This window comes from Engystomops pustulosus, chromosome 11 (genome assembly GCF_040894005.1).
Source record: "Engystomops pustulosus chromosome 11, aEngPut4.maternal, whole genome shotgun sequence".
Taxonomy (NCBI): Eukaryota; Metazoa; Chordata; class Amphibia; order Anura; family Leptodactylidae; genus Engystomops; species Engystomops pustulosus.
The window spans coordinates 9,606,491-9,617,658 of record NC_092421.1 but is presented as its reverse complement, the minus strand read 5'-3'; the positions used below and the strand labels follow the sequence as shown (position 1 = coordinate 9,617,658).

The 11,168-nt window shown below is 44.9% G+C and overlaps 2 protein-coding genes across 2 annotated transcripts in view; both read left to right on the top strand.

The window, feature by feature from the left end:
• The first annotated feature begins 19 nt into the window (after window positions 1-19).
• Window positions 20-9,382, top strand: LOC140106118 (oocyte zinc finger protein XlCOF8.4-like). The gene is made up of 7 exons (XM_072130364.1): window positions 20-185; window positions 3,970-4,099; window positions 4,956-5,126; window positions 5,209-5,275; window positions 5,364-5,419; window positions 5,499-5,607; window positions 6,607-9,382. The coding sequence occupies exons 2-7, from the start codon at window positions 4,022-4,024 to the stop codon at window positions 7,404-7,406; spliced, it is 1,281 nt and encodes a 426-aa protein (XP_071986465.1). The 5' UTR covers window positions 20-185; window positions 3,970-4,021; the 3' UTR covers window positions 7,407-9,382.
• Window positions 9,383-9,758: 376 nt separating this feature from the next.
• Window positions 9,759-11,168, top strand: part of LOC140106063 (uncharacterized) — a 44,230-nt gene continuing 42,820 nt past the window's right edge. Inside the window, exon 1 of the mRNA XM_072130256.1 lies at window positions 9,759-10,013. Coding sequence (XP_071986357.1) covers window positions 9,774-10,013 — 240 coding nt within the window. The 5' untranslated portion in view covers window positions 9,759-9,773. The remainder of the gene's footprint in view (window positions 10,014-11,168) is intronic.

The window sequence follows — 11,168 nt, the reverse complement described above, 5'->3', positions numbered from 1 at the left end:
GACATCATCACAGGTCCCCGCCCCCTTCCCCAGCCTCAGTGGTCACATGATGCTGACATCATCACAGGTCCTGTAGCGTATCTTCTGCTCCTGTCCTCATACCGGAGAGACGTTTATCGGATCCTTGGGAAATATCCGGCATTCCCGGCTTCTTCCTGCGCTGTCAGGTTCTGCTCCGGTTCCAGGTATTTCTTCTGTGTAATAGATGAGCTGTATCTCCTGTGACTAGTACAAGGTGTAGGACAGGAAGTGTCTGTACATTACTGCTCGCCCGCTCAGGAATAGAAGGCCAGAATGTCAGTGAAGACTGACACAGATCACCCTCCATCATCCGCAGTGATATCATCTCTTGTCGTATGGAAAGAGGGACAAAGGATTTTCTTTAAAGGACATTACCACAAGATCAGGGGCATTACTTTAGGGGGTGCAGAGGGTGCGATCGCACCTGGGCCCAAGAGGTTTAGGGGGCCCATAAGTTGTCACTTTCCCATATGAGAAGACTATTACTATAAACCGTACATTATAGTCGGGGGCCCGGCACAGACTTTGCACTTGGGCCCATCAGCTTCTAGTTACCCCACTGCACAAGATTCCTGGAGGTAGACTGTCATTAGCGCCGTTACCTCTAGGGGACGCAGCATTGTTTTTTATCAGTTACTCCTCTTCCGAATTCCCGAACACCAGCAGCCCTTCTACAGCGCATGAAGTTATAATAAAAAAAAAGTTCTTATTAGAAGACATCAACCATCAGTAAACTGATGTCCTTTAAAGGGGTTGTCCGAGATTATACAAAAATCTTGTGGCGCTCTACAAAAAAACCCCCAAAAACCTAAATCTAATGATCTTTTCTAGTGCTCCTGATGTCCAGCGCCGCTGTTTGTTTACAGAGGCACGGCACCGCGGCTCGGCAACTTTCGGTGACTAGGCACACCCACCTGTGCCAGGTAGTTACCAGAAGCACTTCCTCATAGACTGTGGCAATCTATTCATATCTGTTATCCATGTCCCACTTCCTTCTAAAATCTACTGTTACGATTATACTAAGGAGCATAAAGGGTTCCTTGGTGCGTTACCAGAGCCCCTCCATGCTAGAGCTTCGCAGGCTGCCCTTTCCTCCCTTCAGCACTTCACCCTCACTCTGTTTGATGTATTCTATCTGCAGCGCCAAAAGTTTTAGCTCACAGTGGGAAGGGGAAGTGATCCTTTACAGTGTAACAGCCTATGATGCTGCAGCATGGAGGAGCTCTTCAAGCTCATTAGCATATTTTTAAAAGTTGAGTTTGGAAGGAAGGAGACCATGGATAACAAATATAAAAAGATTAAAGTCACAGTGCCTGGATCTGTGAGTAATGTCCCTGGTTTATCCTGGTTTTTATAGTAAATTTCCTCTGAGAAAATGGGTTAGTCTTGTGGTGGTTATCTCTTTTATCGCCAAGGGCAAATTTCGTACATCCCCACAGGGTGGCACCTCTATAGCAGAGGACATATGAGATACATCCTGGATTTTAGGAGTAATAATTTTGGATCCCTGGCACCTTTCTTATAAGATTGTGTTTGTAAGTGCCAGGGAGATATTTACATTTAAAGGGAACCTGTCAGCACATTTCACATATCCAGCCAGTGACAGGTTCCTATAGATCTCTAATAACTGACTGACTCCCTACTGCTACCTAAAAATGGTTTCTCTTACATCCAGAGAAATCACCTTGTATCTTATATTACTTAGTATCAGGCCAGCCTCTCCTATCTAATCCTCCCCATGACTTATGCCTCCTTACTGGTCACAGTTCTTGACATGTGACCAGAGTGACATAATCTCAGGTCAGATCTCAGCGTTTTAATAATAGCAAACTGTACCCCATGCATGTGTTTGACCACATGAAGTCACAGCAGCCTCCATGGACGTCCACTCCTCTCCATCCTCCGTGGAGGCTGCTGTGATTTCATGTGATCACATACATGGGGTACAGTTTTCTATTCTTAGAAGGCTGAAGGACCTGCGATGATGTGTTACATTCATGACATGTGACCAGTGACAAGGTAAAAAAAAATTGATACAATATTTCCCAGCTGTACTTAGAGCTTTATATGTCTGTAGTTGAATATTAGCAGAAGGTCCCTAAGTACAAGGAGGCAGAGCAGGGATATGAAGAGACGAGGAGCTGCAAGTCAGAATAATGGGTTGTGGTTTACTGGTATCTCTGACTCTTCCCATCTCTCAGGCTGCCAGAGATGAGTCATAAAAGCTAATTTGCATATTAAAAACATTGCTGTAATTAAGGTAGAGTGGCCCATTGGCAGCTAATTTTAGGTGATATGAGGAGGACTTGTAACCCTTTATCAGCAGGCAGTCAGGGGGGGGTCAAAATCTGATGACGGGTTCTCTTTAAAGTGAAATTTTTGATGTGATTCTGGTTCCCTGTCACAGAGAAAAACAATTGAAGATTCAAATGAAACAGGACTTTCAAGAGGTGCCAGGGATCTAAAGTTATAACCCTCTTAAAGGGAGCCTGTCAGCAGCCCCCACGCTCGTAAACCACAAAAAGTACCTTACACGTCAGTTTTTAAAGTTGCTGGCCACATCTTCATATGTTCCAAAATAACTTATATCCCCCATTCGGCAGGAGGATAGGGTAATTATCCCAGCAGTCAAGCAAAAGTTACACCTTACAAAAACACACACATGCCTTCAGACACATGCCTGTCAGAAATATGAATAAATCCAGTGATTTTTTTTTTTTAAATTTTTTTAATGGATTATTTTACATTACCGTATAAGCCGACCCGAGTATAAGCCGAAATCCCTAATTTTACCACCAAAAACTGGGAAAACCTATTGACTCGAGTATAAGCCGAGGGTGGGAAATGCATTCTCCCAGTATATAGCTTACCCCCAGGCAGGGTGCGGCCTGCCAGCATGTAAGTAAATTTTTTTTTTTTTTTTTAATTGACTCGTGTATAAGCCCAGCACATTTTCAGCACGTATACAGTACTTGGTTCCCTCTCAATTTCTCCCCCTCCCAAACTCCCTGACTGATGGAGGAGGAGGGATTAAGAAGAAGACAACTCTTGCTGTTGGAACTGTTTTTGCCATCAAAGTAAATTTTTTTCCGCATGCATTATATCATTTTTGACTTAGAACCAAAATTGCATGAAGGCGCCTATGTCTATAAACTCCTTAATGCAATTTAGAAAATGGGGCAAGTGTCAGCTTTCAGACAATATTGGGTTTGTTGGTGATTTACTCTGATTTATGCTGTCATTTTGGTTGATTTATACATGAAAACTGTAAAAATTGCTCTTGGCCAAATTAAACATTTCCAAAAACACCTGAAAGGTGAAAGGTTGAATATATAACGTTTATTACTGACACACATTTCTTAATATTCCTCTCATTAAATAGAACCTGTGACTAAAACTAACCAATACTAACTAAACATATCTTTGACAACTACAACTATCTCTATATTGTTCCTCTCCATGCCTGGAAAGTTTCACAGAGAGTCAACTTTACAGATGGAATTTCTGTGCACTTGACTGAGGGGTGTCCATCCTATTCATGTCCTTTCTGCTGAGCCTTGCCTCCAGTTCTCATCACTACAGAGAATTCTGAGGGAGGGTGAGCTGATTTCTCTTCAGCCAATGGCACACCGACAGTTTTTATCTCAAGCCCCTCTCTCAGGAATTCTCTTCAGCCATGTAGTTGATGGAGTCACATTCACTGAGCTGGAGAGATGGCAGGCCCCTTGTCAATCAGGAAACTGAAGGCATGGCTGAGCTAGAAGAACATAAGTGAGTAATTTTACAAATTGTGGGACTTCAAGCGTGGGGAGGAAAAATATAGGGATAGTTGTAATACTGTATAATAGCTGTTTTTAAAGAAATGTTTAGTGCGTGTGGAACTGGCAGATTCCATTTATCTCTTATCAACTTTCTTTCAGGTTTTAAGTTTGTGTATTACTTATTTAGGTCTAGAACGTTCTTCACTTGCGCAACTGGTTCTTCTGATGCTCCTTCGACCATGGAGGTCAATAATGACAAGATAGCCGGAACAATCCTAAATCTTACCCTTGAGGTTATCTATCATCTGACTGGAGAGGTAAGAGATTCTCCTAGATACAAGACAGGGATGGTTATAGAAATACAGTCCCGGTTTCTGGGCTTTATCCCACTGTCCCACCCATTTGGAGGTATGTGCCAGGACATCGGCTCCGTTGGCATCCTCCGGACCCTGACATAGCCGATTCCCGTGATAACGCAGCTCCCTGCACTATCACTTCTGCTGTGTGTAGCAGAGCCAGGAGGCGCCATGTGATGATGTCATCTTCCTCCAGCTTGAAAACTACAGCAGAAGGAGAAGAGCTGCTGTGGGGAATGGGAAAAGGTGAGTACATGTGCTTGGTATTTTACTGTGGGGGCACAAGGAGAGGGGGAACTGCTTGGGGGCACAATATGGGGGGAGCTACTGGAGTGGTGGGGGAAAACAGTAAGTGGGAAGCAGCTGGGGGGCATTATATGAGGAGAAGCTGCTGAGGGAGGCACAATAAGGGGGGGGACACTGCTGGGGGACACAATAGGATGGGGAGTGGCTGGAGGAGGCGCAATAACTGGGGGTGTTAATATGAGGAGGAGATGGGGCTACAATGTGACATGGAGCTGGGGGGGACACAACATGAGGGGTAGAGGGAGGCACTATGAGGAAAAACTGTCTGGGGGTGGAGTGAGGGGCGGAACAAAGGTGTGGCTTATGGCAACTAAAATTTCTGCAGAGCACATAACACACTGCATCTTTTGTCCCTCTTTCTCTGCTATGGAAATTGAGAGGTTTGCCAAAGGTTGTATCAGTGGTACAGACTCTAATGTATGTTTGTAAGAGGAGTCTAATACTGTGTTGTGATTACTACACTTAGCGATGAGGCTTCGCATTGATACTTATTGGTGTATTTAATGTGCAGGGTTATATCTTCACAAAGGAGACGTATGGTGAACATGAGACGAGCCCAGGAAGATGGAGCAGGACGCGGAGCAGCATCATGGAGCCTTCTAACTCGGTGACGCAGGAGATAAACAATGAGCAGAAACTCTTACAACTTACCAACAGGATTGTACATCTCCTAACAGGAGAGGTGAGCGTGCTGGGAATGCTGGGAAAATGTCTCCTCCATAACTATGAGTTCCCTAAAAAGCATGTGCCGTCCATTCACATAGGTGTGGGAATATTTAGAAGGACTCAAGAATCTGTGCAAGGACGACACCGAGCCCCTGACATTATCGGGTAAGGGGGGACGTTTCCTGACTCTTATCCTATACCCGCTACATACAGATACTATTACTGTATACAGGAGATTTCTTGTGTCCTACAGATGGATCTGCAAGAAATGCACCAAAGGAAGATGAGGACCCCCAACAAGACGGCCAGGTAGAATGTAATGCTGTTGGCTCTTATGACGAGAGGAAGTGATGTGAATATATGTTTACGGTTTCGGTGGATCATTCAGGTTGAAGACTTGATTGATATTAAAGTTGAAGTATTGGAGGAAGAAGAAGAGGTCTACGAGAAGAATGATGACGAGTGCAATGAGGGAACCTCATCCGCTATCAGCCCTGGTGAGTAGTAATGTAATGAATCTCTGAAAGGTTTATAAATGATGGAGTCCACATAGTGACCGGAGCAGGAGCGCTCGCCAATGGGTCAGTCCATTGCTTACATGCAAGGGGATCCTATACAATTTTGTTTTACAATCCCAATGGAAATCTAATGCTCTGCCCACCAGCTGCTCCATCTAATACCTTACCCAGGGAATGGGCCTAATGGACCTAGCCAGGAGGGCCACTCATTGCTCCATAACCAGGCAGCACACCCACACAAACACCTCTCCTCCATTCATATACAGACCGCTATACTACATCATACAGCCACAGCTCTGCTACATTAAAGGGATTGTCCGAGAGTAAGAAAAGAATTGCGAGTTGGCCAGTGGGAGGTGGCTAGGTGTCTGCACAAAAAATAAACTTGTCCTTGTCCGGTGTTCCCGGTGTCCTGTGCCGTGGCCCCTTATGCAGTTCCCCTGTTGCAGTGTCCGCTGCTCCGAGGACTTCCGGGTGGTTTGGCACACCTACCTGACCTCTGTCCCAGCACTGTATCAGATCTGTATCAGATGCTGGGACATGGAGAGGGGTTGGTGCGCCCAGCTGCCCAGATGTTATTGGAGTAGAACTTCTGTACAGGGTTACGGCACAAAGGGACCACGGCACGGGACACCGGACACGTTTATTTTTTGTGCACATTTTTATGTACTTATTAAGCCCTATACATACCATTCATTTCCCTATCCTTAATAAGTTTAACTAACCACCAACACAAGCGGACACACAGACATTAGGATCCTATAGGACAAGACGCCGTGCTAAGAAAGTGCCCTATATCTACACTCAGGGAGTGTATAATAGCAGTATGGGGGATGCATACAATAGACGTCAGCTGGTGAGGCGCCCATAGGTAAGGTAGAAGTGACTTATTATTGCCTTCTTCACTGCATAGCGCTAAAGTAGCTCTGAAAAAATGAGCAAAATTGTACGTTTTGTTCTTCTGTTTATATCTTGTAGGATATAAACATTACAAAGGTGATGAAAATCCCATTTTATCTGCTGATTGTGACCTGAAAGAAAATGACCTTGCGATGGTTTCAGAAGCTCTGCTTCCTGGTGGGGTGGATGTCCTATTCGATAGCTCTATCCACAGGAGGAGTGTTCCCAATACTAAGTATACGGATGGTCGGTGCACCTCTCACACATGTAGTAACCTATTTCCCTGCTATGATTGTTTAGAGAAGACCTCAAGTCTTCCTCCTCCTCCACCAAAGACAATCCCCACAGGTAAACGTCCGTTCTCCTGCTCTGTCTGCGGAAAATGCTTCAGCAAGAAATTCAATCTCGTCCGTCATCAGATTATTCACACGGGCGAAAAGCCATTCGCTTGTCCGGACTGTGGCAAGAGGTTCAAGACAAAGAGCGACGTGGTCAAACATAAGAAGACGCACACAGGAGAGAGACCTTTTTCGTGTATCGAATGTGGGAAACGTTTCTCCGGTAAGTCGAACCTGCTCTATCATCAGCTCATCCACACGGGGGAGAAGCCCTTCCCGTGCTCGGAGTGCGGCAAGTGCTTTACCCGTAAGCAGCAGCTTCTTGTTCACCAGAGGACGCACACGGGTGAGAAACCGTTCCAATGTGTGCAATGCCGCAGAAGCTTCAGTAATAAGTGTGATCTCGTTTTCCATGAGAAGACTCACACCGGAGAGAGACCGTTTACATGTTCTCATTGCGGGAAAAGTTTCATTCGTAAATTCCGTCTTGTCAATCACCTGAAAACTTGTGGTCAACAAGAGTCCCAAGTATGGAAGTGAGGAACATTACAACAAGTAATCAGAGTCATCCGAACTTTACTGAATGGTCACGTCCAACAAACAAGTGGTGATGGTGAAGAACAATGATCTAGATGTCGTCACAGGAACTTGGCTCCTCTCATACTCCTTCTCTTCTGAATAAAATGAGTTCTACTCAATTTCTGTCCATTTCCATCTTTCTAGTAAGACACATGAGCTCTCTCTGTGCTGTCAGGTTTCTCCGAAGCTTTGAGGAGGAAGAACGATGAATGACAGCAGCTGGGTCTCTCGCTACAAGCTCGGAGAACTGGAAGCAACACAAGAAGCCTGTAAAGGGGAAACTTCTACAAGGAGTAGATGGAAGCAGCAACACTGTAATCATGATCAAGTAACTCAAACATGTACTACTTGTGGCCTTGTGTCATGAGCATGAGGTCTGCCCATGTCTATGAGCTTGTTGAAATGCAAGGTACCATGCGTTAGGCGTTATACTGGTCACATACTGTCCAACAGTGTCCGTGTGCAGGGATATATATCACTTATTGTGCCTGCTCAGTTCATGATCCAGCTTAATTTTTAGTCCTATAATAGGGGTACACATGTAGCCACAGCACATGCATCCAAATAGACAGGTATCTCTAGCACATGCCCACCAGTATACTGGTAACTACGGCACATGCCCCCCCCCCCCTCCCCCTAGTAAATAGATAGCTCCACCACATGCCTTCTAGTAAATAGGTAGCCACAGCACATGCCCTCAGCAGATAGGTAGCCACAGCGCATGGTATCTCCGTAATAGAAACCAACCCAAGGAATAAAGTAAACCTGTCATTTGGGGCGCACAGTGAAAGCTGTGAAAGCCCACAAGAAAATGGCGCAAATGTTTTTTTTTTTCATCATTTTCAGAATTCAGAATTTTTTTCCCGCTTCCCAGTACATGACATGTTATATTAGATACCATCACTAATTTGTTACACAGAAAACAAGCCATCACTCAGCTCTGTACATGGAAAAATAACAAAGTTATAGATTTTTTTGAAGGTGAGGAGTGAAAAATGACAACGCAAAAACAAAAAAGGGCCTAGTCATTAAGAGGTTAAACCACCAGCAGTGCTGGACAGTTGCTCTGACAGCACCCAAACTGCTGGACAGCACCTGAAAGGCATAGATGGAAAGCTCTGCGCATGTGTCCAATTTTGCCACCCTGAAAATTAATTATGGAAATTGAATGGGGAGGACCCCTCCTTCAGTACCAGGAGACATGTGTATAGACAATCCATGCAGGTTGCATTCTGCCTCCTGGTATGAAGACCTCCATCCAATGGTGGTGGAGGTTGAGCACAAGTCAACATGGCATTCCACATTGTGGCCACGGTGATCTTCATTTTGCATTGGCCACTTTCTCCTTCTGAGTTCTCAATGTCAGATGGGAACTCTCTCACTTACTCTAGTATTGGAATGAAGGATGTTACACTATCCTTATAGCATGGATCCAGCAGGGTGGCCACCCAGTATTTAGCACTGTTGAGTATCTGGACAACTCCGATGTCGGTTTGCAGGCACTGGAACATATAGCGGCACATGAAAGCCAGGCTCCTTATGGTAGGGACCAGCTGTCCTCAGTGCAAGGTGTTTCCTCCTCCTCTGCATCTCCGCAGTTACACTCCAGGAGCTGCTCTGGGTGTCACACAACTCCTCCTAATTCTCCTGCTCCAGTCCTGTTCCCTGGCTGGACTGTGCAGTAGCAGACCGATGGTCAGGGAACCTACCACCCTGTTGGCCTTGTGTGGACTGGCACCACCTGTTCCTCCTCTTTTGCCACCATTACATCATCATAGCCTGAAGAGATTTTTCAAGCAGGCAAAAATGTGGATGGTGGAGCCTATGGTGGTGTCATTGGTGCTATGTATAGATGGTGAAGTGCTGCTGGTCACTACTTCATCTTACCGGGCGTTCTGGAATTGGAATTGTCACCTAGTTGGTATATTAAAATGAGGCGGTGGGTGGCAAGAAACTCCGTCAGATCTGTTATAAGCGGAATGACGCGTTTTGCGCTTCAACCAGATGAAGCGCGAAACGCGTCATTCTGCTTTTAACAACCGTTTATTGTCAAAACCTTTTTTGCCGTTCATGGCTTAAATAAAAGAAAAACTTTTTTAACAAAAACTTCTCGAGCAAGCCAGCACCTTTTTTACATCCCAAAATTGGAGGAGAGGACAAACGCACGCCCTGATTGGATGCTTCCGGATATCTTTTTAAGTGGGAGAACTTGCAAAATTGTGGGCTGACTAAATACTTTTTACCCCTCACTGTAAGTATTGGTTACCTGAATGGATACCGGAAGAATCTGGGAGGGAACTCTGGTTCATCAGTCATTATAAATGCACCATGAATGTGAGCTTCATCAAAAGGCCTCAGCTCGGTGTGACTTACCAGGATGGACTCGGCATCTCTCAATGGGGCAGGTTTACTTACCCGGTCCATTCGCGATCCAGCGGTGCGTTCTCTGTGGAGGATTCTGGTCTGCCGGGATTCACTAAGGCAGTTCCTTCGATGTCCACCAGGTGTCGCTGCTGCGCTGACGTTCATTGGAGTGCACTGAAGTTCACCGTTCTACGCTGGGTGCAGGTAAGCGCGTGTGAAGTGACACTTTAAAAAAAAAAAAAAAAAAAAGTGCGGTGGTTTTTCTGAATCCGTCAGATTTTTATACGGCCAGGCCCCCCGATTTCCATCGCGTGCATGCCGGCGCCAATGCGCTACAATCTGACCGTGTGCGTCAAAATCCCGGGGCAATTCAGGGGGCAAATCGGCGCAAATCGAAAATTTTCGGATAACCCGTCGGAAAAACGCAATTCGGCCCCTTAGTAAATGACCCCCAATGTCTTTTCGGTGTCTATATGCCCCTTTTCCGGGTCAGAGATGCAGCATATCCATTATGGCTGAGCAGTTACTTAAAGCACAACCGGAGGTTGACAGCATGAGGATGCCGATGTTTAGTGTAGAAGCCGGCAGAGGTAGGTTGCCCTTCGTCTCCCCACACAGGAATTGGAACTACCCCCCCACCCTTCTGCAGGGTGACAGAGCTTCTCTTTTTGGGTGAGAGAACTTTGACCACTGTAGGGACTGGAAGACCCAGGTTGGAGGAAAATTGTCAGCTGTCCCTTCATACTCTTCCAGTGCCCCAAAACTCAACCCAATTTAGACAAATGCATACAAAAATATTAATACTATGTATTATTTATTTATTCATATAATCCATTTAAAAAAAAAAAAAAATAAAGCATCAAGTAAATTTTATGCTGTTATAAATATAGTGTAGAGAAAGGGGATCTGGGCAATACACTTGGTACAGTAACCTTATCCCCACTCTAGATACCATATATCAAAAAGTCAAACCTCATTCAGAAAACATATTCAAATACTATATATAGGGAAAATATAGTCTTTATTGAGCATACACGAATTTACAAATGTATCGGCACAAAAATGGAAAAAATTAAAAACTAAAATACAATGCATGTGAAAAATGAAATGGGTAATACAAAGTAGGTTCGCACACAGACACCAATGAGCGGCACATATACATATGCACAGATAAACAGAGAGGTAGTAGGACCTGAGATATAATTACCATACCACAGTTAGAAACATGCACTGCACGACCCCATGGTATGGTAATTATATCTCAGGTCCTACTACCTCTCTGTTTGCATATGTATATGTGCCGCTCATTGGTGTCTGTGTGCGAACCTACTTTGTATTACCCATTTCATTTTTCACATG